Raw genomic sequence first — 27,687 nt, 5'->3', positions numbered from 1 at the left:
AGCAGGACAGAAAACAAGTTGTCCAGTAACATGATTGGCATTCATGCAACAGAGCAATCAGAGCCTGAAATTGCATTGAAATTACAGAAGCTGTGGAAGTTGATGATAAAAACAAATAGATAGAAAAGCTGGGACGAGATGAGTCTAAAAATATATTGTCATTATTTTAGCGCTTTCACACAAATCACCCTTTTAAACAGCAGAACACAAATCTCAGAGGAGGAGACAGGGCTGAGTGGTAAATAATCTATAATCTGAATATTTACATTTCCTTTGAGGAGGAAATTATCCTCTTTACAACTACACGTAGGGAACACAGCTGCAGCAGATTTCTTCCATTCTTACAATAGCTTGCAAGGAGACCATTCCATCAATCCTTCCATTATCTATACAGCTTATCTTTTAATGGTGATGGGAGGAGCCGGAGCCAATCCTATCTGACATTGGGGGAGATGTGGGGTACATCAGCGTATCAGAGGGCCAACACAAAAATTAAGGACCTCAATGGAATCCAACTCGAGTCTGCATGAGCAGGGACAGTGGGAGTAGTGGGAGAAAACACTGGCACGAGGGGGATCTTGGGAACTCCACGCAGCCCGGGCCAAATAGGACCAAGAACTTTCTTCCTGTAAGACAGCGCTGACCACTGCACTTTGCAATCAAGGTAATATTCAAACAAAATCAATGGATCACCATGTAGAGTGCATCCTATGTTTCATCAAATCCCCCCAAAATTTAAAATGCCCCATTTTGCAATGTCCTCCCCTTAATTTTGGATCCACACCAAAACCTTTGGTGGCTTCATCCATAACCCACACTGCATAACTCCATCAAGTTGGAAGGTAATCCATCCAGTCATTTTTGCGTAATCTTGCTCACACACAAACAAACCAACATGCAGATGGACGGGTGTGAAAACATAATCTCCTTAACGGAGTTAACAAAAAATGTCAGACTACTTCTTTTTTTACATAAATGCTAAACATCGTGTATGTGTCTATTTATGTCTTTTCTCACATTCACTTATTTATGTTTCAGCCTTTCTTAACCTTATTGAAATAGTTTTTTCTTCCTCACCCTAATCAAGGGTTAAAGTCGGAAGATGTTGCAGCTTCTACAGATGGTTGATATAAGGTTAATTGTGATTCATGAATATAGATTATACAAATAAAATTGATTCTTAGATAACGTTGAATTGAAAATGATAACACCAGTAGAAACTGGACCGATGCTCTGCAGCAGTTTCACACAGACAAACACAAGACAAGGACCAGTCACAGAGAGCCTGCTCACCGTGGGAACTATTGAGTTTTTCTCTGTACATTGAAAGGTCTCGCCCTCACCATGTAAAGTGCCTTGAGGTGACGTATGTTACGATCGAGCACCATACAAATATAATTGACTTGAATTGAATCATAAGTCTCAACGTTCAAATCACATCTGAGGATCTCATGCAAAATAACAGAACACAGAAAAAAATACACTTAGGAGTCTGGTGATGCTGCTGGTCAGAGGCGCTCCTGTCTGTCCACAGCAACAATAAACCAATCCTCTTCTCTAGAATGTCTTCGATCACCAGCACAGGGCAGGAAAATTCAACCAGTGCAAAAGCACATTGTTGAAATCACGTTCACCAAATCTGAGCACCAGTCAGAGAAAAGCTCCTCATATGACATTAAGACTGTGAGTACAGAAGACTAAGTCTTGATTTAGAAGAGATGTGCACTGCGTGTCATGGAGCTCCAGCTGGTGTTACATAACTAAATACACCGGTTCTTCAATATCCAATCAGGTTGAGAAAATCTGTTTATTTTTCCGATGCTTTGGTTGAAAATGATAAAGTCTTCTGCTTTGGGGGGAAATTGGATGAATTATTAAATGTTTGTCACCTGCAGAGAAAAGGGAAATGGAACAGGGTAAAACGAGCGAGGGGGAGATAGATTGAATATAAAAACGATCAAATGATAATACTCCTAATTTATACATAGCTTTTTAAAGAAAATTAAGGTTGCTTTATATTATTTATTTAACATCTTCTGCTAGAGATTCCTTGCCAAATAGGCAGCGATGAAATAAAAAGTTTCAAACATAAATACAAGCAGGGAAAAGAACACACCCACTCACTCACACACACACTGAAACACAATAAACTGATTCAAACCCACAAAAACACATTTGGATCAGTGGCTCAGACGAATTCTTGAAAATAAAAACCACATGGTATAATGCATGATGTCTATAACATGAGGAGAAAGGGTTGTGCATAAAAACAAAGCAGCAGGACCGACACAGTATTGAAAGTAGGTGGGAGCAAACAAAGGAAGAAAAGTACAAATACATTGAAAGATAAAAAAGCATATTCTCTTGTTAAAGCATCAGTGATCGAGCTAATGGGTTGAGGCTACTTTAAAAAGGGTGAGTTTGGACATACTGGTATAATTGGGGAAGTTTTAAGTTTGTGCAAATGAGAATGCTGTTGCAGTGATGGAATCTGGAAAGGGTGCGACAGAGACAAGATACTTTTAGATAAACAAAAGATCCAAACCTCTGGGTTTTTAGATCCAGGAGGATGGGAGAGATAGTTTTTTAGTGCAGCTATAGTGGATAAGTTACTGGTGAATTCTATGAAGGCCTGTGTCCATGCTCAGACTTCCTCCAGGCAGTGACGGTAGAGTGAGCTGACTGAATAGGTGGCTATGATGTTGTACGTTTTCAAAATACCAGTGGAACATCAAAGTACCAGTGGAACATGATACTGTTGACCGAATTGATTTGTTTATCTTTTAAAAATCAGTTGCAGCTTTTCCACTTCCAGTGTTATCATTTTACGGTAGGATTTATTAAGGGTATTAATTTTGGAATTCTTCTACGGCTGCACACACATTTTCAGATTTCCTCTCTTTCTTTTTGAGATGCATGTTTCAAATGTCTTTCCTCTGAATTTGTGCATCGGTGCCGATAAGCCACAAAAATATTCAGCAATCATTTCTCAAATCAGCAGTGCACATTTTATTAACTGAACTGATTAAATTTCATTGAAATTCCTTGATCACATTGCACGCTGCCTCTTCAGAATTTTAACTGGCTCCTCAGAGTTTGAAATTGTTTTTCTTCAAATCCACAGGGTGGAGACTCAAATTCCAATTTAGATTTTATCTGAACCTCCAAATTCCATCGATCCACTCAAATCAAGTCTCAGCAGCTCTGTCTGTTCAATGTGCTCCGAGTTTGTGTGTGATGTTCTTACAATGGCCCAGATTATTAGCTACAGGTTTTAAATTACCTTTAATGATTTATCTTGTGCATTTCTATTGTGTTGTATTTTCATAATTTTATTTATAATACGCTGCCTTTTTAGTCATGAGTTTAATTCACCAACATTACACTGGTCTGATTTCTAAAATCTTGCGGGAGAAAAAACCCATACTATATTTTAGCCTGATTCTATGTGTTAGCAGCGTCACTAAGCCACCATTGACAAATCTCAAAACCATCCAGATAATTTCATTCAGACATCTCAGAGTGAGTTTGGCCCGAGCTCTGTCAAATGTCATGAGGAGACGCTGGACGTGGATCTGTCTGGGTTTTATCAGTGGAAACCAAACAAACCAGTGGGTGAAAAAGGAAAAGCAGCGAGTCTGGAAACGAGAAGTGAATTAAGCCTTGTAGAGTGCGACATGATGCCAGACAATGACAACACTGTTCTTGTTACACACGTTACACACACGTGCTGCACAGTGAGTGTGAGGCAGCTGCACATGACAATCACATGTTAAACCTTAACCACTGTTCTGGTGAATTCATTAAAGATACAGAAACTGAAATAACTATTTTTTACAAGCAGAAAAATGTATTCAATTTAAAGAACATGCCTGTAGTAGCATCAATTCATTGCAATAGATTTTAGATTTGTTGCTCAGTACTTTTTTTATTCTAATATATTTCTCACGTTCAAATGTGGCCTTCAAATCCAGCTTTTAAATGTTTTTAGAGTTAAGAGTATTCTTTATGACTTTAAGGTATTTTTAACTTACCACTGTGTTTTAGGACTAAAACGACAGTTAAGTAGAACTTACGCAACACATGAATATAAACCAGTTCCCAGGATTGATGCACAGGACAGAAAAATGCTGGGGAGATTTATAGTTTTTTTCTTCAATGAGATTAACCAGCTATATCAAACCACCTCCAAGATCTCACGTTCAAATCCTTCTTCTGGGAGTCTGGATATAGTCACAATGCAGAGTCGTTTACAAACAGGGACCATCTCTCTTCAAAGTGGTTCATGGTGCTGTACCATAGACTGTATATAATGATGGACGACGTGTCACCACTGTCCAGAAATGAAATGTGTGCATTTGTAGCACAGTGGCAATTTTTATTTGGAGGGGGGTTAAACCACGGGAGCAAAGTCTTGTGTTCTGTCAGTCTCAGCTGTCAATCACAATGTTTCGCCCTGTGTGCTATTAGCTGTTTTCTGCTTTTATTTTGGTAGTCTATTTCTATAGTTTTATAGAAATGTTTTAGTTTTCTTTCATACTCCCTTGAGTCTGTTACCCCTTCTGTAAACCATCAGGTCATAATTAGGACAACAGTAACAGAAAAACAATCATCTCCTTGTATGTGAATCCTATACTGCATGTTGTATGTTAGAGTCTGTGGTGAAATGATCCTCGAGGGTTGTTCCAGTTCATAGCCTCATCCCAGCTGCTCTTAGTTTTGGTTGAGGACACCATAAATTGAGCCCTGGATTTATTCCCAGCCTTATCCTCTGACATTTAAGCTGGGACGGCGACGATGAATTTCAATGGCCCATTGTTCTGAACCACTATCATCAGTGAAACCCAGGACCTGCAAGCTCGTGCTTTTTCACCAAAAAGAGGACGAATGATCACCCATAATCAGACACCATATGCCAAGATGTTTTGAGCGGGAGCATTTCCAGCCATTAGGCATAATTGCAGTCCTGTTTTTTTCTTTATAAACCTCTGTATTATACCAAACAAGCCTCTGTGGACATGCATGCGCCACAGTCCTGACTGCCTCTCATACAGAACAACAGAAGTCCTGGCAGCACTTAAGAAAACCACCCAACATAAACACAAAGAGGAGACTTTAGCAGGACTGACACAAAGGATGAGTAGTTTATATCTCTTAGAGGTTCAGGAACTCATATATGTTTATTGTGGATTGTTTCTAAGGCCTCGGAAAAAAGAAGAACCAATCATATGTTCTCTACTTGAATGTTCTTTCGTATTATCCCTGCTATTTGAACATGCACACTTATGTTCAGCTTTTTCTAAACACAACAATTTCAAGGCTAAGAGTGTATGCCAGGAGTTATTAATATTTTACAAACCTTATACCTTTATAGTCATATGTATATACAAAAACAGTAGCTAAAATCCTGGTTCCTGCAGAAATAATCCTTCCTGGATTTTTTTGTGTCATACCGAAGGTCCAAGTATTTTTTGCCAGATGGCAGAAATTTGCCGGTGCACTGATTCTTTTGATGGCAGGACATGAAGCTCTGCTCTAAAAACATGCATCTGTGCGATATCACAAAATCCTCTGCCTCAGATACAATCTGTGCGCACATCTGCTCATAATCACATTATAAACATTGGTTATGCAATAATCTGTCTTTAATGTCTGTGTCCTCCTGGCACGACTTTCTCCTGAACAGGAAAATGAGCTGTCGCTGAGATAAAGAGATTTGTGGGCAACTATAGCAGGTATGCAAACTGTTTAATACCATGGGGGGGAAAACACCAACGTGAATGCATTAGGACACTGAGGCATCTGAAACTGAATTTGCTATAAATAAAAATAAAAGTTTGTTAGAACTCAGTTTTATCGGGTGACACATTTCTCTCATTCTGTCCTTTATGACGTCCTAATGTTACTCGTCTTTGTAAGGCCCCTCTCGCATTTATCACAGTTTATTTATATGTTTTTGGTTTAAAAATCAATGATGATTTCTCACCTATGGTATTCGTTTTCCTTCTTAGAGGCTTTGACTACAGGAGGAAAATCCTGTCACATGAGAAAGTAGGACCAAGAAGTGAGATGATGTGTCACTGAGGTCTTTGCACAAGTGCCCCATTCTCTTTACTCGAGTCCAGCCTGAATAACACAATTGATAAACATATGTTTCTATGTTTCTTTGATTTCTGTCCATTTAAATGTCTCAGTCAGTGAGGTCTGTCTTGCCTTATTTCTAAAAGTAAGCTTGAGTTTAAAAGTACAATTCATTACATTAAATTATTATAATACTTTTCATTTTAGAGTGATTAAAAAAGCATTGGATGCAAGTATGTAAATGAGAGTTGATGAATAAATATGGGATCAGATAGAAAAAGTGGAGATGTTGGGATTTGTTGTTTATAATATATGTTAAAGTGAAAAGCTTTTTAAAATCAAATCCCATAATACATGATCAACGAAGAACTTATAGGAATGAGGACTATTGAAAAGTTATCAATTTCATTATAACTTAATTTCACAAAAGATGTCTTATTTCAAAATGCACCTTTTCAAAAGTCAGTTTTATTCACATTTTGTTTTTTCAAAATGTATTTATTTTATACTTATGAAACTTTTTCATCAATTCACAAGTAAAACCTTTAGGTGAATCATCACAAACTGGCACAGTATTAACAGTGTGTAAAACAATACAAATTCCTTGATATATACTCCTTCATGAAGATACATTTCTAAGGATATTTTAAATCATATAAAACTACAAACTCAGCTTTGTTCAGGCACACTTTCTCATACTAAATATATGTATCGAAAAACATATGCACAAACACAGTGTATGGTATCAGTATCTGTATTAATTGGTGCAGGCTTTCCTACTACTTTTCCTTTAACCAGTGAGTGGCCCTCACTGGTCCTGCTCTTATCTCTGAATAGGGGGAGTCAGTGTGGCCAGCTGAGCAGTTGGAGCAGAGAGCCAGGGAGAGCACCTGACCTTACACAGCCGTCTGATTAGAGGACGTTGCAGGCCATGCTGAACCAGACCAGGCCAAGCAGCAGGTTAATTCTATTGCACCGTGGCCTCCCTCTGAGTTCTTAGAGCAGCACGCTCAAATCAAAGTAATGCCACAGCACAGGACAACCTTATCAAGCCAGGAGTCAGGAATTAAGACCCCTGTGAAGAGACTTTAGCTGCACTGGTTCGGAACAGCTGATTGCCGTTCTCTGAAGCTTCCTTTTTAATGATTAGGCTCCTATTATCTACAATATCCCAAAGCTCCCAAATTGGCTCACGAAAGGAGTCCTCAGACGTATTTTATCTCAGCTGGCGATGGCATGAATGTTGAGAGTGACACAGTATAGTGAAGGTATTAGCGAGAGAGTTAAAAACAGAAAAAAATAGTGCAATAGGGTTTGGACTCTTTTTTATCTGTTTTTACTTTTTAGGAAAAGACGGAAAATCTAAACAGAGTAGGACGCATTACACATATAGCATGATGGTGAAAAGTCTGTAAAAGCATTAGAAAGAAGCTTGGCTGGTAAAGCTCATTCACACATAACGAGTTAGATTAAAAAACAGTACAAACTACAGCTGTTTTTTAAACATCGGTGGCCACTTCCTCCCACTATATCTAGAAATTAAACTGACACATCCCAGATATACGTTACGCTGCTGTCGGTGGATTTGGAGCCAGATTTGGGGAATGGAGCTGTCGTAGGAGGGTCCCGTCGAGACACGCCCTCGACCAATCCTGAGTCAGTCTCAGCTGTCAATCAAGAGCTTTCATCCTGTTTTTAAAACCGCCAGTAATTAATTGAAACCAAATTTACCTAAAAAATAAGTCAGTATGATCAGAACGACCTAAAATGACACAAACCCTCTTTAAAAATGTATTTGATGTGTACTTATTTGGGGTCCATGTCCCATCCACTAACATGGAGGAGGCAGAAACTGTCATGTTGTCCATATTCATATACTCTGTACAAACCACTCAGGACTTAGGGTATGTATTCAGTCAATGCACAAAGCATTTTAATGCAGATGTTTGTCTTTGCACAGATTATCTTTGCTGAACATAGCCTATTGTGCAGATAGAAAACCTTGCCTATTTACTTTTTAACACTGATCATCCTTTAACCTTAAGGAATCACATATTCAAGTCAATTCAATCCAATTTTATTGGTAAAGCGCCAAATCATAATAAACATTATCTCGAGGAACTTTTCATAGAAGTCAAGACCTTAAAAATGTATAGAGAAAGACAACGGTTCACACAATAGGCTGTACATATTTAAGCCCAGACTAATTTAAATTTTTGTGCCCAAACTTAACCAAACTGTGAATGTTCCACAACCTTAACCATGCTTTTATTAATGTTACCTTGGCAATGAATGTGCTTAGACCCACTGGTTCCCTCCTATGGGCGGGTTAGCGACAAACAACCTAAATGGTCATTCAGGTGTGTGGACCGGTTGATTAATAGTGTTGTCGCAGGTCCGTCTTGATGTGTGAGTCATTTGTTCGGTTGCTTTTCTCCTTCCCATCATGAAGGATTGATGGCGTACAATAACTGCACAGTGAGCACAGACCCTCAGGAATTCATGTATCTATAACCGTAATAATTTGGATCAGTAAACTACAAAACACAGTCTCCCCTGCCGGCACTGACACATGGGCGAGAGCTGTTGGTATGTTCAACGTGTAGACATTTCACATTAAAGACTTTAAAGACACGGCTGTTCGTATGAGCAACAGCCGAATATAGTGTCAGGATAACAGCTGTTTTGAAAGTGGCTTTAGAACGAGTTTTATATTTTCAAAATCTTGGAACCAAAAAACAGAGCGTATAAAAAATGTACTGAAAGATAGGCCAGTACGAAGCGTATTAAAATCGCACACCTCCCTGTGTTTCTCTCTCAGATGAACGTGCACAGACAGGTGGTAGAAGGTGTTGATGGATGTCCTCAGTGGAGCAGTCGTTCATCTTCGCAGATCCCTTTCTTTTAAAGGATTGGTGTCAAACGCTGGATTCTAATGGATGACTTGTTCAGACAGGACCACAGTTGTGGGCTTTCTGTCTATAACTGTTTGAACTTGCATGTGTGAAAGCAACAGAATTTGATCTAAAGCACAGGACATGTGATCCAGCTGGGACATACAAAAGTTTCAAAGAGTTCACTATTAAATAAGTAAATAACTGAATACGTAATAAGAACATAAATAAATAAAAGGTTATGTAACTTTAATGTTGTTCTGTCTCTGTATAACCTTGGTTGGCATTTTAATTGTTCCTGTGAAGATGTTCTTCTGTTTGTTTGTAGTCGCTTTGCATCTTGTCATGGACGTTGTGTTTAATCATCATTTTTTCATCAATTTCTAGTATTTTTGTGTCACATTATTGAAATTTTGTTTCTTAATGATGTCAATTCGTGTGTCTCTGATATTTGTTGTATCTTTTTTGTATTTATTTGCATTTCTTCATGGTACTTTTCATCTCTTTTTAGACACCTAGTTCATTTTTTTTTTTGTGATGTCTCATTTAGGTCCTTTTGTTTCTCCTTGTAATATTCTTTGCATTTTTGTTGTATTTTGTGTCTATCCCCAAGTTACTCCAATAACATTGGATTCTGCTACAACAAAGTTTGCCCCCTGATACGCCAAAAGTGTTTTGTGGACTCAAACACTTCCCCCACCCCTCCATCATAATTTCCATTTTTGGGTGAACTATCCCTTTAAGGTCTTGACCTGACTACGTAAAGGGCCTTGAAATAATATAGTGTCGATATAGAGATAGTATATTATGATGTGACGCTAAAACTGAATTGAATTGTGACGTTGAGTGAGTGTACGATTCCACTTTAAATGAATGTGCCCCCCCCCCCTCCCTCCCCCCTTCCAAACATGAAAGAGAACCTGTGGTAGCCTTCAGCTGTCAGAAAAACTCAAAAGGGGTTAAGTTTGTCTAGTCTGGGCTACTGTAACAAACATGACGGACTCTGGAGAGGGAATATAAAGTATTTAAATAAAAAGAGCCTATTTTAGGGTGAGGAAACCAACAATGTGAACAAACATCCAGAGGATAATTTTATATTCAATTTCTGTCAATAGATCAATTTAACCTTAATATTACACACTGGACCTTTTAAATGTAAAACTGTACCTACTACTTATTATCTTTTTTTTAATTCTATTTCATTTCTGGAAACTCTCTGGGATGTCCTGACCCACAAGTTGGGAACCCTGCTTCAGGTTGACGAGAAGGGGACCTGGCTCTGTGTTGATAACATAAATTGATGCGCGTCGCCAGGATCGATACTCAGAGCCTCCTGGAGCTGTAAATTCTGAGCTTTGCGGCCGGCCCCTGAAGGCGTCCGTTCCCCGGGATGTGCCTCCCCTCCCTCCCGGAGCCGCCTGGTCCCTCCCCGCCGCCTCCCGCCGCCCGCTGCCCGGGCTGCCTGCCGCCGCCGCCGGGCTCGGGATGACGCCACCTCTCGCTCCGCCCCGGCGCACAAACTCGCTTCCTCGCGTTCATTTCATTCCTCGCCTCATTCCGAGCATTCTTCGCATCTCTTGTCAGTGCGCGAAGCGACTCACCCTGAAATCCTCTCCCCGGGCTGGCTTCAGAAACACCACAATAACTTGACATAGTATTAAAAAAAAAGAGAGAGAAAAAGAAATACCCAGTAACATCACACAACCTAGAGCAGGGGACATTTTTAAATGAGATATCAATAACGAGGTAAGTTTCGTTGGCAGTCGCAGGTATTCGAAGTGTAGACTTCTGTTGTGGTGTTGATGGAAAATGACGGTGCTCACTCTTTCTCCCGTGTAGCTTCAGGTCGTGTGTTTCCTCACAGACACACACACACACATTGCATGGCCGCTGGCTGCAACAGGATGCTCACTTCTAACACTCACTGTTGCAGCTCTCGGCTTTGACATAGCAGCGACACAAATCTTTGACATTTTTCACATTTTTCCGCCGAAAACAAGCCCGCTCCTACGCCCCTGTATAAAAGCCTCGGCAGCCGCTCGTCCGCCGTCAGAGATCCCGCTGGGGGGGATCCAGGAGCAGCCCCAAAAAAACCCACTACACCGAACCGATAAGAGCCTTTTGGACAAGATGACGGTTCAAATCGTTGCTGTTTTCCTCTCCGTAGTTGGCTCAGCCGGGAGTTGTTGTCGGAGCTTCCACCGGAGCATTTTCGCCCCAACTCGGAAGAAAAAAAAAAACCTCCTGGAGAGACTTGTTGCTTCTGCGCACTTTGACGGTGATTTTATTTTTCCAAATCTCCATCGAAGTTTGGTGTAAGTAGATTTTATTTTTGTTGGGGTATTGTTTCTTACTTCTCACGCCGGTCTCCATGTTGTAACTGTAAACGCTCACCACACCGACTGAACCCGAGGGAACGGTTATAACTCAGGACTGTTTGATTACAGCTCCTCTATGTCACTGTGACACATGAGTTATCAGAAACAAAAACAAATGTGTTCATTTGCTGTGGTGTTGCTGTCAGGGTTTTATTAAAAGACCATGACATGACCCTTAAGTTGAAGTAGCTTATATTTAAGTTAGCTGTTCCCTTGTTTTTAAAATAGCTGCAAATTGAAACATTGCCTTTAATTCAAAGGACAATTTTGGATATTTATGTAAACGGTAGAATTTGTTGAGGTAAATAGTATTGGAAGGTTTAACCTGGTCCTTAATTTGATAAGGAAAATGGTATTTAAATGTAAATGTTGACATTACTTTTTTATTTTTTAAATGGCTGCAAATTGAAACGTTGCCTTTGATTCAAAGGACAGTTTGCTGGTTTATGTAAAAGTGTAGGGTTTCTGGAGCTAAATGGTATTAAAAGGGCTTAACGTGAGCCTTGAGTTGAGGATGAAAACCAGCTGAAATTAAAGTTTCCCATTCCCTTGTTTTTAAAATAGCTGTAATTGCAGACCACACTATTAATTCAAAGGACAGTTTGCTGATTTGTGTAAAGAGTGTCTTTGTAGAGTTTGTGAAGCTTTTTATTTGGGGTTTCCTTCATTGTTTTCTTTTCCTCCCTCTGCTTTGGGAAATGCCTGCTCAGCTAAAACTGCAGTCCCCCAGCTGTGGGCCAGCAGTGTGTGTTTGTGTGTGTGCGTGTGTGTGTCTTACTGAAGTTTTACACCTCTCAATTATTTTAGCCACATACTTTATTGTGGACTTCCTGGATACGATATCTTCTATTATGCAAAGGGAGGGGGTGAGAAAAAGCCAAACACACACATTAGCTACAGTTGATTGAGCTTAAAAAGTTTGTTCAAACACTTACAGATTTCCTCTTTGTGCCGGACTCTAGTTACTCCCGGCCACCTCCTCAGTATTTGTTGCACTACATTGTCAGATTTGGTTTGCTTTGAACCAACAGGCCAGTCAGGTCACCAGGGCACTGTTTACATGGCTCAGATATGCTGCTGTGATTCAATTAAAGTGTGCATGTACTTCATTTTTCAAGCCAAGTTAAAACATTTTTTCACATTACCTGATTTATAGGGTTTTGTCAGCTATCTATTCTTTCTGCAAGAGCAAAATTGCCTCATAAGAAAATTAATTATTGCAAAAGTTGCTGCTTTGTGTTAAAATAATCAGAGCAGAGGGGACACAGCTGAGTGTTGCGCTGAAAAACAATACCTGTTGTTTCTGTAACAAAATCCACTTTAGCTTTTTGGTGCAGCACCAACACACCCTTACCTCCTTGTGTTTTTCATGTGAAAGCATGAGCGGGTTATGTTGAGTGTGCAGAATGTCTCTGCTCTCGTAATGTTAAATATGCATATTCTTACAGTTAAAATGCTGTTAAACATTTTGTGTAACTTTGTAAAGAACAAATAGCTGAGAAAAAAAATCCTTTGTCATGTAATTAACGGGCTGTTATCATTTACAGGAAACAGTCTGAATGCAGTCAGGCGTAACTCCAGACATGTCACAGTGTAAATCTCCTTGCTTGGAAGAAAAAAAGTAGGAGTAGAAATAGATGCTTTGTTTTCGGCTTATGTAACCAGTGGACCTGTTGGACGGAAGCCTGCATAACATTTGAGCAAGAATAGGATGTTGTCTTTGTTTGACCCAATGAGACTTCACTTCTGCAAGTAGCAGTTTCCAAACTAGTTTGTTTAAGAGACTACATAGACGTGTTCACTGCTGTGATTACATGGAGCACTTTACTATTACGAGTTTACATTTTAAAATAATGTAGAATTAGTATTCAGGCAATGTAACTTTTCTTTGAAAATGCTTTTTTTAAATGGGAATGAGATGTACATTTAATTAGATGCCGATAAATATCTAGATGCGAGCGGGCTGTGTTTTGTACATGGCTCGCCAGAGACAACACAGGCGATGTCTAACTTTAGTGGTTTGTTGGCTCAGGTTTTGTTCATTTATGTTCCTTTGTTGAGGTCTGAGGGCAGGACTACAGAGTGTGGACAGAATTATGTGCTTTTGTGAAGGACACAGTGGACTGTGTTAATTCTTGGAGTTAAGTGAGACTGTACTTTTCTTGGATGTCCATACTCAATATAGTTTTGGCCATTAGTAAGCTGTATTTGCTCATTTTGTGATTTACATGAAAACATTGCAAAAATCCATTATTTTTTCAAATAAGCTCTGATGGTATTTTGATTTATAGCACATTCAGAGCAACAGTCCTGAGTAGGAAGCACCCGAGTCCTCTGTGCTCTCTGCAACAGGTGTTAGGGTGATGCGATCCTTTCTTAAGGGTCAAATTATCTACGTTTTATAAAATTCCACCAGTATAAGTTTGAATTACATTATTATGGGGTGTTCATCCATGTAATATTTTTGGTAAGATCTGCTAAGCTGTTTGATGTCGGTGAATAAAGGCTTTGTTAGCTCTAAGTTTTTACAGTGTTAGGGTATTAGTCTGTTTCATACATTGTGTGAATAGACACATTGATGGTAGAAGTAAAGGCTTCACCTGACTGAAAAAATAAACGTATGTGTAACGAGGCATCTTCTCTATTTATGGCCCTGTTAAATCCCTCGTGGGTATGTCAACACATTATGTGTCCCACATTTTAATTGAAACGACAATACGCAATATTATTATTTGTTTTTGTTCTGAAAATTCCAGAGTAGAAAAACAATGTGGGATCTCTAATTGAATCTGAACACATGCTCACTAATTGTGTAATTAGATGTGAGATGTGGCGGAGCTAGAATCACATCAAAACATCAGTGTTGTTCACGGTCAAAGCGCGCTTTTAAAAGAGGACACTCCTGCAGGCGTCCAGACTGTGTGTGCCCTGAGGTAAACTCTGATCTAGAAAGGGAATTTGAGAGTGTGTGCTGCTGCTCAGCAGTTTGAGCAGGGCCCACTGAGGCCAGTGGAGAGAGCCACCAAAAAGGAAAAACTGGCTCAAAGCCACTGACGTCATCTAAGTAAATCTGCTTCGCTGCTGCAGCCATAAAATGACTGCCAGCTACCGAATGCACTTTGGCCTTGTCAACTACCTTAGTCGTGCAACACTGTAACTTTTTTCTTCTCTCTCTCTTCATGTGCATAGTCATGAAAAACGCTTTGTTTTTAAGTCTAGTGTCATTCTGTTGTAGTAGCGGACTGTGGCTTTTTTCATTCATAAGGACAAGTCGTGTTTGAGCCTTTCCAGGTTTTCATGAACGCATCAAATCCCTCAGCTTCTCTCACCCTTTGAAGTCATAGCAAATTAATATAGCCTTGCTAATGTGAACCATATGGCAGTCTCAATCATTTGCACTGGAGAAAGGAGCATATAGACAGTATAATGTCTGTATAATGTCCTAACCACTTATTACTGACAGGCTGTGCCTTAGAAGCTGTTCACTGGGACATGTACTTTTTCTTCTTACTTTTATTTGAACACAAAGACAAATAAATGAGCTGCCTCATGATCACTCACAGATGAAAAGCAATATTTTCTCCATGAATCATTATATGAGTCAGTTTCTGAAACCACTATAAACATTTGGAGCTCTTGACCACAATGAAAGCCGGAAATCTTGGTTTCAACAACTTCCTGTCTCTGGTGGCCATAGGAGCCGCTGTGGCGTTCAGCTTCTCCGCTGGTGAAAAGAAATCGGGGGAACAAAGGCTCACAGTCACTTCATTACTCAAAGTGTGTATAATTTGCGGCTCGTATACAAATGTGGGTTATTCAGTCTCTCAGGCAACGTATTCAGTCGTTGTTTGTAATAAATTCCCACAAGACCTTTTATCAATGGTCGTTGTGTTTTTGATCATGGCTGACACAGATCAGGCAGACTCTCTCTGCCCTGAAGGTGCCCTGGATTCAGACCGACTTGAGGGTGAGCTCCCAACAGTGATATGCAGGCTGTGCCTGGTAAATAAGTTTGAAATCTGAGATGGAACACGGCATCAGAGAGCGGCATTGTACAGTTGAACATTGTAGGAACACATGAAGAACCTTATATGCTTAAAAATAAGATGTTAACTATAATCAAAGAATATGAGGAGACCCTTATAGAGACAGATTTAGTGATCAGCCGACATGAGCCTTTCACAGACACATTGGTATCGCTGTTAATGTTTAGCGATAATTGCCTATATGAAAACCTTTATTATACAGAATAAACCATGCAGAAAAGATTTGCATTTATTAGAATATTTTATTTTCCTACTTCAAGTTCTGTATACTTGTTGGTGGTTGTTTTCTTCTTGTATTTGTAGTTTTGTTTTGGTAGTAAAGTATAAAGGTAAACTGTTAAATATGACGGCTGCTTGGGGAGAATTTTGCAACGCCTTTTATTCACAAATACTTCAGACATTTGGCAGCTTAAGTTAAAACAAATCTGTTTTCTGCAACAATTGTTGGTGAAAAGCTCACATAGTTGAACCTTAAACTTTAATTCTCTGTTTAGTCCGTTCAATAGACTCACTTTTCTTTGATAATTGCATGATCATCTTTAGTTTTTTTTTTTATTTTAGAGAATATGTAGTTTGGGCTGCAACCAGCAATTATTTTTGATGAATTTACCCATCATGTTTTGATTCCAGAGGTGATGTACTTTGTCCAACCAATGCTCCAAAACCCAAACACATTCATTTTAAAATGGTAGCATGCACTAATATTCTATTACAAGTGAAACGATTGCAGCTCTTTGTGTAGTAAAGCAAACGTTTATTAATCTGCATCTTATAGTTTGACTACCAAAGCCCAGCCCAGAATTAGTATCTTGCAAAAATATCCGCCTTGGATCCGTATTTCTCCTTTGTATCTAAAACTCAGTCAATTTGTATATTCATTTCAAAATTGAATTTCTTTCTTTTGCGATGACCTACAAGTAGTCATGAAAATAGGGAAGTCGAATTACATTTCTGTTACTTTTGCAGGATCTTTGTATCCATCTGTGTTTCCTGCTCCAACACGTAGAGCCTCCCCCTCCTTCATTGAATTAGGTGAAAGAGGTATTTGGTAAAATATGTTTTTTTCTTTTGTTATGTTAGAAGAATTCTAATTTGGCTCCGTTTGGCCTGTGTTTTTGTGATCATACCAGTACTTGTGTGTAGCGGAACGTGTGCCTTAATATTACATATGGCAGCTTTAACACAAATAAGCCAAAGTTTTTTTATTATTTCCTTCATAACTTACTTGATCTTCTTTCATTGCCAAACAATAATGAAAGAAACTGAACATCGCCAAAAGGTTGACAAGGCAACCAGCCGTAAAATAATTCGTTTTAGAATTATTACACTTTGTGTTCACATTTCTGAAAGACATTAAGAATATTTATCTTTCTTAATTTGAAAATGGTCAGTTCTCTAAATTCTTACATTATTAAAAACCTTAAATTTAGCAAGATCCATGCGGTGGCTTGGTCTTTACTATCTATAGATTAATGAAGAATTCTCCCTTGTAACTGTTGATAATTTTGTACAAATAATTGTGTGTTAAAAAGATTCTCAATGCACCCAAAGTCATCGCTAAAGTCTCATTATAAATACAGAAACTGGTATGTAGTATAAGAAAAGAAAATATCGTTTGACGTCTTTAATTACACCTGTGGATACAACACCTTTCAAGAGGCTGTTTCATGGCAGATGATTCCATGGTAGGAAATAGTTGCCAGGGTGAAAAATACAGAAAGGAGAGGAAAAGAAGAATGAGATGAGACAAGAAAGAAAGAAGTACACAAGGGGATAAATGATGACTAGAGATGCAGGAGAAAAGAGATGGAAGTCGGTGTGAATTGGCAGAGCCAAATGCAAATAGTGGCCTTCATGCTCATCACCATGATTTGTTTTTTCATGACCGTCCACACGCGTCCTGAATGAGCCAGTGGCCAGCCCTCGGCCTGCTCTGCTCTCATAACTGTCAGGAGATCCTTTATCTGACAGACCTTTATTTACAGCTTTAATTTCCTGAGCTTTATGTGTTCCGCTCGCACGACACACCACCGTGACATGGGCGAACGCCGCCTGGAATGCACTGCACATTTTTTGATAGGCAAATGTCCCCGAGCTTTTATTATATTTCATGTTTGAATGGTAAATTGTATCCATAGAAGGAAAGATTTTTGTCTCTGATTTTTTCCCCTCTGTTGTTCGTAGTGGAAGACCTTTAGCTATGCCTCTTTTCTGGACTGCCCACAGGTCTGATGTTATCCCGGTCATGTTGTTGCTACCTGTTTCTCGGTCTGAGGCAGGTAGAAAAAGAAGGGGCTGCTTTGACAGAACCTGTAAATCAATCCCATTCTCTGGCAAACAAAGATTGATCCCTCTGTGGTCTGACGGTTGCTGGGTGGTGGGATCCAGGCCTCGGATTTGAGTGGGATGATATCAGACAGATACATGGCACATAAGCCTTCTGGTTCAAAGAGGCATGAAATAAATACTAAGCCACTGCCAATAATAAGAAGCAGCATAAGTACGCTTTCGCGCCTCTCCAGCGGACCTTTGGAAATGGGTATTGAAAACCTTGTTTATGCATTCGGCCGTACTATAAATGAAACCTAAAGGGAAATCTTACACAGCATCAATCGTTACGTCCTGAATTTCTTGCATTCTGTAGAGACATGCTCCTCTGTTTGGAAATGTTTTTGACATGACTGCGGTAATTCAAATTTCCCCTGCTAGCCAGCCCATTTCCTTTCCTAAATGAAATGCAGGAGGTTAAGTGTATGCTTCAAAAATGTGTTTCAATTAAAGTCTTGTGCAGGTTTTGTTGATTTTAATTTATTTTAAACAGTGGCTGCATGCCTCCGCTCCACCTTGAGTGGTAAAGCTTTCTAAATAACCTCAAAAAGTATCTCCATAGATAATTTAATTTTTTTGTGTGTTCCTTGTAACACTCAAGGTCTTCAGAGACCTGCTGTCAAAGCCCTCATTCCATAAACATGTTTTTCACGAGGTAATTAATTTGCTTTAATGACTTTAAAATCTAAATGGAATTTCAGAAACGTCTTTCATTGTAAATGTTCATAGCTGGTTACACGTGGCTCGAAACCGAATACTTTTGACATCGCTGTTGCAATTATGCAAAAGCCAGGATATGTCTTTACAACACACTGAAAATGTGGAGTTTTGAAATCACAAGGTAATTATAGTTTTACACACTGTCGCCTTAACTACTGGGCCATTATGGGGTGCACAAAAGTCATTCACAGCATCATTATTGCGCCCTCTGAGATAACGGCACAAAAGAACTCCACGTGGAAAATTACATTTGGGACCTCTCATCTGCTATTTCATTACCTTGCTCTTTCTGATGGGTGAAATGGGTTCTCTTAATTTAAGGAGCTGGATTCCAGCTTGGTGAGTGATTTATGTAATCTCACGGTAAGTGTAATTTCCCATAATGCCATGTCAGAGCTACTACTCTGCTTAGCTACCACATTCACTCATTGCATTGTGAGCCATCTTCGCCCTGCACCTCACAAATAAGACCATTTCTATGGTGTACACCCTGCAAAGACAGAAGTATGCAATTATCTTTGAGCCACAAGTGTGTCTATGGGTGACATTCATACCTTCTTTGGACAGACATAATTAGTCCGCAGATTCTCAGGCACTAAGAGACTGTCTTCATTGACAGCTCTGCGGGGTTACTCACATGCTACATATGGCAGAGACATCCGATCGGTGTCATGGGATTCGAATAAACAATTCTGTTGAACACAGGGATTAGTTTTATGCTCAATTATTGGACTGTTTGGTAAAAAAACTAAATATGATAAGACATAGTTTTATAAATCGATATCTGTTGCCTTCTTTAAACTCATACAAATGCATGAAAAATGTAACCCCAGAGACTTAATTTATTTTCTCATTTACCACATCGCACAATATGTTGGTATAGTTGAACACTCAATAAACAGCACTGTGTAGTTTTGACAGAGTAGCATCAGAGAACGGGAGCTGAATGAGTTTGGGTGATAGGTTCTGTGCAGTGCAGCGTCTTACAGATGAAAGGAATCTTATCAGTGTTTTATACAAAAGACAACATTTGCACGATATAGTTTTAATTTGGTCAGTGTAGTGTATTCTTGAAGTGATAACAAGCAGATGCGCATGTGCTGCTTATTAAAAGGATCTGTGGCCCAAATATTTTTGGTAACATAAGTTTTCAATTATGTGAGTTTTCTGAAGATATGAAGGAGAAATCCACTGAAACATTACTCAGCTCACTAAAGGAGATTAAGTAACTCTAAATAACCAGAAAACCTTGAAGCTATTTAGGTTAAGTTTGGGTGTAAGTGTGCATAAAACCTATGTCCCGAGTTCTGGATGACCTGAAGTGATGAGTTGATGCAGGACAATTTCTTTTCAGAAGCTTTTTGTGACTTGTACTGTTTTATTTATGAGTGAAGCTTCAGTTCTATCTGGAACGGTTAAATACCTGGGATCTGCCACGGTGGCTCTGCCTCACGACTCATTCTCTCATTATTGATGGAATATTGGGAAATTTTGTGATGGTGATTACATTTAACAGTCAGTGGGAAGGAAGTTGAAAGTCAGTTTTATATGGTGTTGTGGGGTTTGTTGTGTTATTTGTACTTGGTTGATTTATTTAATTTTTCCTGAGAAATTTCTGTAGAAGCGAAGTTTTGATGTTTTTTTCTGTTGCAGCCTGATTTGGGACATGGTGATGTAGACGCTTCATCATTCTTGACTTAACAATTCAACATTTAATCTTTAAAGATATTTTTGTAAGCAACACATTTCAGCAGCAGCAGCTTTTCCTTAATATCGATGTTTGTCAAAGAGGCTAGCAGGTGGAGCTGATGTTCATGTAGTTCATTGCATGTTACTGTAACAGTGATATAATGGTCCTGGTGTGGTGTTGGAGGAAAGCACCTGCAGAGGAAGGAAACAGAGCCGAATGTGTAAGAATCAATTTCCTGTAATGGACGGAGCCACAAAGTCACTGAGGACTACTTACATTAGTCCCACTTTATCAACTTTAACATACCATAGAAATAAAACAGAACCAGTGCTCATCCAACATTTATAGAAATTCAGAGAGAATTGTTTACAAATAATGTTTGTTAAAAAGCATGACTAATAATTTAAGGGATGTTTTAGTAGATAAAACATTCTAAAGCTTTATTGAAACATACTGAAAACAACTTTAGTAAAAATATCTATCTTACTTTACGTGGGCCTCTGGAAACCTCTGTAATTCAGGGTTTGGAAAGGAGGAGGATTTTATTTTCCTCATCTTGCTATGAGAATGTAAGCTGGAAATGATTACCGGCAGAGTTCATCATTTGGTTGGGAGGAGAGGAGCACAGCTATAAAGACTCCCAGCCTTTTAGTGGTTGAAATGGGAATTTCTTTTCCCCCTCCCTCATCAGTTTGTGAGTTCGTTCTGCAGTGTCAGCAGTCGGCACACAAAAACGGAATTCAGTAAAAGCTCCCTGCTCTCCGGGAGTTCCCCCCCCCCCCCCCCCCCTCCCAACAGCTTGCTACCATCCCCCCCTTCCCCCCTCATGAACTGACATGCTGGAAGAAACATATGCTACTATTCCCACTTCCTGACAGCTTGTGCTGCTTGAATGGGATCTTGCTCAGGGAGGAAGCAGTTGTCTGGGAAGAGAGGAGAGATTAAGAAAATAGTGTAAAGGAAGTAAAACATCAAGCTACTGTAGTTTAAATAGTGAGTTAAGGGTACAGCCAATAGAAGCCTGACAGTTTGACACTAACTCTTGAGATTGAGACACTTTTTACTGACAGTCCAAATTGTGATTTGTCCTGAGCTGATAGATAAAAAATACAGATGGGAAGCATGTTGATCAAAGTTATAGTGACTTTGAAGAGTGGATTTGTCTCTTTGAAGCTTGGGCTAAATTACCCTTTGCAGTGACAGCAGCACATCAGCACATCAGAATCTCAGCAACAACAGCTGGAGTCCCAGCGTGAACACTCGACATATTCAGCTTCAGTACATTTGACATGTGCCAAATATACAATCATGTTCAAGCCATATTTATGTTGAAGAAAAGACATAAAGCCAAATATAACACTAGTTTTATTGTATATTCCTCTCTGGGAACTTTCAGAAGATGTGTCTGTATTTCATTTCTTCCATACCTTTGTGTGGTCTAAGACCATTTTTGCGTGTTTTTTTTTTCCATGTTGCAACACCTGCTCATCTGCATTTGCGAGATAACCCATTTGACAAACAGATCTGGGAGTGGCATGTTCTGAGAAAACACTAATAACTTCTGAGTATTATTATAGCATAATAACAAGTATTACCTTTTAGCGTCCAACCTATATGTTCTGTATCTGCGTAGTTGCTAGGGGTTGGTTAAATCTACAAAGTAATGCATAAAGAAATTTCCTCATCCGTCCATTACCATGAGGGTTCGGTATCCCCAAATTTGTCAGTGCACATACAGTGTGCATCTGGTGATTATGTGCGTTTCTGGTGTTTCATCCAGCCCTCGAGCTAGTGCACCTCCGCCATGCCATGTACTCAATGTACTCAACCTCTACATCGTTAATGAGGCGTTTTCTCTCTGGCCATGCGCAACACAGAACCTACGAAGCACGTTCTGATGTCTGCTCTTTATCTAATCTAATCAAAACTCTCTTGAAGTCCAGCATTGGACTCTAATGCCACTGTACACAGAACGCTTTCCATTCACGAAGGCCAAACACTGTACATCAACCACCCACATGCTTCAGTCGCATCTGTGCATTCATGAAGTCCCATTGTGTAATACTTATTTCCTATAGTATAATGTTCTGTTTTTTTGTTCTTTGGCTCCTGGTGCTGCCACCACATAATCACACAATCCTCTGTTTAGCGTGTTGATCTTGTCAGTATCTGCTGGTGTCAGTATCTGCTGGTGAGACTTTCTCCTGTTATTTGAGCAGTTTGGTCGAAGACGACTGAGTTCTTGGACCGTGTCATAGTCTGCAAACTGTGGATGCCTGTAGGTCTCCAGACTCTTTTTAAAAGAACATGTCTAACGTCTCTATGTACTCTGATTTTTTTTCACTTTTAATATTGCAGAGTGACTTATGTTAACATTGGTGACCAAGTGTGTTTGCTCAAGGGCACCTCAGTGTCCAAGGCTTCTCTCTTATTTCCCGTCCCAGATTTATGGCTCCAGGCCAAACACATTTTATGAAAAGTCATGGTTGACCAACTGCTAATCTTTCCATGGCCTTTTTATGTGTAGGAGCGAAGTGTTTTCAGGAATCAGGTTCGTTTAATCTGACATCTAATTTTTAAAGCATTTTCAAACCCAACTTCTCTCATTTATTTAGGAGTAAGAACCAAAAGGTTGATGAGAGAAAATATTATATTTGTTCAAATTGAGATCACCCGTTGTAAAACATTATTGGTGATGTCCATTTTAGTTTGCCTCCTTTTGTTCCACATCTGGCTATCCACTAACAGCATGCACTTTCTGTCCACTGTTCTGTTGCGGAGAGTGACAGTTTGCTTGTGTTTGTTTATTTGGGAATTCCAGGTCTCTCCCTAGTCTGCTCCAAGCTTCAGCTTGGAGAGCCCAGCCGCCAAGATGGATCCCAGCAGCTGGAGCGGCAGCGAGAGCCCTGCCGAGGACCTGGAGAGGATGAGCGACTCTGCAGACAAGCCGACAGACAATGATGCCGAGGGAGTGTGGAGCCCTGACATTGAACAGAGCTTCCAGGAGGCGCTGGCCATCTATCCTCCATGTGGACGCAGGAAGATCATCCTCTCTGATGAGGGAAAGATGTACGGTAGGTACAGATGTGTTTTAACCCAAATAATATCTGCTTTTCATACTTTTCCAGGAGGTGAGAACTGAATAATAATTTTTCATATTGGGTAATATTTGCTTTCTTGCTAGAGTTAGAATGAGAAATTCAATATCACTCACATGTCTGTCCTTAAATATGAAGCTAGTATAAGAAGCGACTGAAAACATCTAGCCTGCATTTGGCTACATCCCGTTACTAAGTTTAGTTTTAAAACGCATCATTGCTGTTTCTTTTGCAGCGGCAATGTTGGCCCTGATTTGGTTTGAAAAATCCAGGGCTGCATTGTGGTCTGAATGGGCAAAAACAGAGACGCTTGATGACACAATCGGCTGGATTTGTTTCCTGATTGTTGGGTCTTATCAGTCCCGACCTGACTATCAGCGGTGAAGGCAAACAGTTGTAAACACTTACTGTCAGTCACAGTTCCACCTCATCGTCGGACCAAAGCAAACAAGTTTGCCACTGACAGCAGAGTAGACAATCTCCTTCCTGTTTACAGTACATACCTAAATGATCAGATGATATATGTTGTGTAAGTATGGATGGGGATTGTTAGTGAAGTGGAGCTAAAATGCTAATTTGGACAGGGATTGTTTTGCTTTTTAATGCCATATTTAAAATGAAAGGGGGCAAAGGTTATGAAACCATCCCCCTCTGGCTCAAGAACTACCTTTTGATACCTTTAATGCTGAATAAATACACTATTTAAGTGTAAAAACATCTATTTGAAGTTTTGCAGGTGTCATTTCTTGGTGACCAGGAAAATAACAGCACCTGGCCAATGTGCAGCCCTTTTTTCAACATAGTTGGTGGAGTCATATTTAACCGGGCATCAGGCATAATATTAATACAATTTTATAATTTGGGCAGAAAGAGTTTAATAAATGCATTTTCCTAGAAAAAGACTTGATACATGGTTTAGTCGAGTGATTCAACATTATATGTCAGTCTCGTATCTCTGATGAGTGCTGTGATGATGGCCTTACAGCTACGACTCTGGTTCACAGAAGTGCAAGTTTATAAGTAAAGCAGCATGAACTATTAGTCAGTAGCAGATGGTACTGCGGCTGCCACCAGCTGTGCCCCCGCTCCTCCCTCCTCTTCCCCCGATTCCTGGCTGGGTGATGTCATGGAAAGAGGGAATATTTTCTCTCTGCGGTGTTGGACCGTCTCACAGCCTGTCAGTGTCAAGTGAAGGCAGAAAGCCCCTCAGAGCATTCGCTCGCAGCTGTCATGTGACCCCTCCGGCCAAACAAAATGTAAATTCTAGGAGTCGCAGTGAAACCCCTCGGCTGCCAGTACAAAGATGTGAGCTCAGACAACAGGACCCTCCCTACTGTTGCTTCCTCTGATTCCCCTGTCCCCATTATATTAAAGGATGAAGATTCGCTCTTTTAAAGTTTCAAATGAGCAGGGCTAACCGCAGACCTCACATTACCCAGCGGACGTTCTCAATGTCATGTAAAGGTTAAGCTGTCTGTCACACTGACATTAAGAATATATGTATTTTGTCAAGTTATGGAGCAAGTTAAAATTCAGAGTTGGTCCTACTTGTTGATTTACTGCAAGCAGCCAAATGTTTAGTCATAGACTGAAAAATGTTGTTTTCAACTTGTCTTACTCTGCATTTTAAAATGATTGTTACTTAAGAGAGAATCAAAACCCTAATAATGAACCCAACGAGACGTTTTGTGTTTGTTGAATCCACCTTCAAATCTGCTGAGGAGACGACTGTAGACGTCCGTCCTGCCAGATGTGTTCCATATCTGGTTTCATGCTGTCTCACCAGTGGCAGAATCCTTCCACTGGCTAGTCATAGTAATTTCAGACCTGGTAGATTTGAAATAAATACTAGATATTTACTCAACTCCAATTGTAGAAGCAGATAAAATATGCAACAGATGATTATGTGTTGTGAAATTGTGGCAGAGAATGGAGCTACATTGTCAGTTGTTGGCAGCTACAGAGGTTATTGTTGTTTTTCTGAGATTTCAGGCAGAGTTGTGGATTCCTCCCTCTTTCTTAACATGGGTGTGTTTCGTGGGGACAGTGCTTGTTGCTCAGTCCTGCAACTGTGCTGCGACCCAGTGCCCATTCCATCATACCATGAACTATGACAATCTCCCAAAGACAGGAGGGTGCCATGGGTCCTTCTGAAAGTGCATTGAGACAGCTCAGTACTAAAATACATTGTTTTCCGAATATGAAAGTTGGACCAGGAATAATTCAATGGGGTTGTCATGGTTATGGGTATAACACAGCTTTTTCAGAATAAACACTCACCCATGTTACTATTGGGCACTTGGACATTTAGAGGCAAAAGGATTAACGTCCTTATTCCTCCTTGTGTGAAAACAAGCAACTAAATTTCCACACCTGCTATAAGCAGGGCGGTATTATGCAAAGGCAGCTGTACATGTTCTGCTCAATACAAAGGGTTGTGCCTGTTCCATTCAACCCATGTTCATCCCTGTAAGAAGGAAAAATGTCACTACTTCCTCTTTGTCACTGCAGCTAATGTTTAAATGTGTGACATATTGTATAATAAATCAATGGTCAGTGTTAAGCATTTATAATGTCGCAAACAAAACAATATATTTTAGTTTCCATAAATACTATTCAGTTATCCTGCGAATGTGTAATTTAAAAATATAATTTAAAAAACAGGTCAAATGTATTTAGCTATTTAAAGAACTTATCAGAAAAAATGGATGCTCTCATTGCCATGTAAAGATAAATACTTTGTAGGAGGCCACAGGTTTCCGTTTGTGCTTCCTTAAACACCGTCAGAGATATACCAATGAAATGGCACTCCGTGCTGCTACAAGGGATTGATTTGTCTAAAACATCCAGTGATCTGGCTTTTTAAAAGGGTTCAGCTAACCACGGTGAGGCTGATATGGTGCTGTGGTTCAGGTCCATAGGGTTTATAACAGACACACACTGACATCACACAGAGACTCTCATGGCATTTGAGATGAAAGTTGTATACAAGGAGGCAGGTATTTTGTGGTTGAGAGACCCTGGGGAAGGCATAGTGTTCCATACACAGAGCTCATCACAAGAGGAGCCGCCCTGAGTGCCCTTAAGCCCTTTGTTATCTTGGGGTAGAGTGCAGTTAATTAGCAACAGTCTCTATAGCAACTGTGTTGCGGTACAAAACAATTTCTAATTTCTGCTTCTTAGCTTATTGTTGTGTTTACCTGAAGTGTTTCGGATATGCTGAGACCAGCGTTGGCTGGCGCTGTGCCCTTTCTCTGAGGCTAATTGTGACTGCAATGGAAGACACTACATCTACATAGACTGCATCACACGGCACTCTCCTCGGCCCCACAGTTATTTAGAATATTTTAAAAAGTAAAGGGAAATGGAGGGCACTGGCCCCCAGCCACAGGCCCGGGATTCTGCACTTGCATAATTCCCCTGCTGTGCTAGGCTGCATTCATTTATCTCAGAAATAGAGTTGATAAATGAAACAACACGTTTCTCTCAAATTGCATGTTTATTCATTGAGTTATGTATTTGCACTTGCCCCAAACACTAAATGACAGTGGTGAATTTTTTGCAGTTACTGGCTATAAAAAAGCTAACTGCTTTTTATTCCATCTACTGACAAATAAATATGTAAATACATACTCTTCTTAGCCTATACCACTCCTATCTCGTGTTTTTGCTCAGGCGACCAATTGTATTTGTTGCCTTAGCTTTAAAGTCTATTTAAATAAAGATGGAGACATAATCACCTTATGGCACTTTGTGATGGACTATAAGTCTGCTTCTAAAGAAATATCAATAATTACACTGCAAATGTTTCATATTTAACCTGAAATAATATTTACAACCAAGAAATTATTAAAATACATACATGTTGTAATATTCCTGTTGCAATCGCATACTGCTGGCCTGTGGCTGCATGTTACTTTGGATGTAAAGCTTTTCCTGTTACCATTCTGCTGTTTGCTCTGCCATCTCGTCAGTGATCCAGCCCAGACCCCTCCTGTGGGAACTAAGTGGCACTTGGTTTGCAGAGATGCCAAGGATGAGTTAGATATAATGAGCAGACCTGGCTTGCCCCCGATGGCCCAGCACTGTGCTCCTCTGGGTCTCGTCTCACCGGGCCGAGCATGCTCTGAGACAGAGCGAGCGGATCTGATCCTCCCTGCTGGGCAGATAATGAGGAATTCTGGGATCAGCTCAGGCTCCCCGAGTCACCTGCATTCACTCAGAATGGAGTGTGAGGAACTTCATCGCAGGAGAGACATCACACACCTCCAGAATAATCCGTCATTTGTTCCCCTGCCATTGTCAGTGGAAGGCTGCAGTGTTTTCACACACATGGTAGTGAAAAAAGTCCAATTATTTTATGTCTTCCTCAAAAGGGGTAAGTGTAGAACGTGTAAATAGTCCTGATGCAGGTATGATGGAGGAGGGAGGAAGCCATTTTGAGGTATAGTT

General features: G+C 39.9%; 1 protein-coding gene across 5 annotated transcripts in view; it reads left to right on the top strand.

Moving 5' to 3' along the window:
- The first annotated feature begins 10,494 nt into the window (after nucleotides 1–10,494).
- tead1b (TEA domain family member 1b) overlaps nucleotides 10,495–27,687 on the top strand; it is a 43,613-nt gene continuing 26,420 nt past the window's right edge. For 2 of the 5 annotated variants that reach the window (XM_062385152.1, XM_062385159.1), the window contains exons 1-2: nucleotides 10,497–10,721; nucleotides 22,959–23,211. In XM_062385152.1, the coding sequence (XP_062241136.1) occupies nucleotides 23,010–23,211 (202 nt within the window). In that variant the 5' untranslated portion in view covers nucleotides 10,497–10,721; nucleotides 22,959–23,009. Of the gene's footprint in view, nucleotides 10,722–11,142; nucleotides 11,291–22,958; nucleotides 23,212–27,687 lie in introns of all 5 variants that reach the window. The other 3 variants (XM_062385135.1, XM_062385127.1, XM_062385145.1) reach the window with 3 other exon arrangements.

The sequence above is a fragment of the Platichthys flesus genome, chromosome 1 (genome assembly GCF_949316205.1).
Source record: "Platichthys flesus chromosome 1, fPlaFle2.1, whole genome shotgun sequence".
NCBI lineage: Eukaryota > Metazoa > Chordata > Actinopteri > Pleuronectiformes > Pleuronectidae > Platichthys > Platichthys flesus.
Note: the sequence above shows the minus strand (reverse complement) of the source record. Positions and strands in the feature narration are given on the sequence as shown.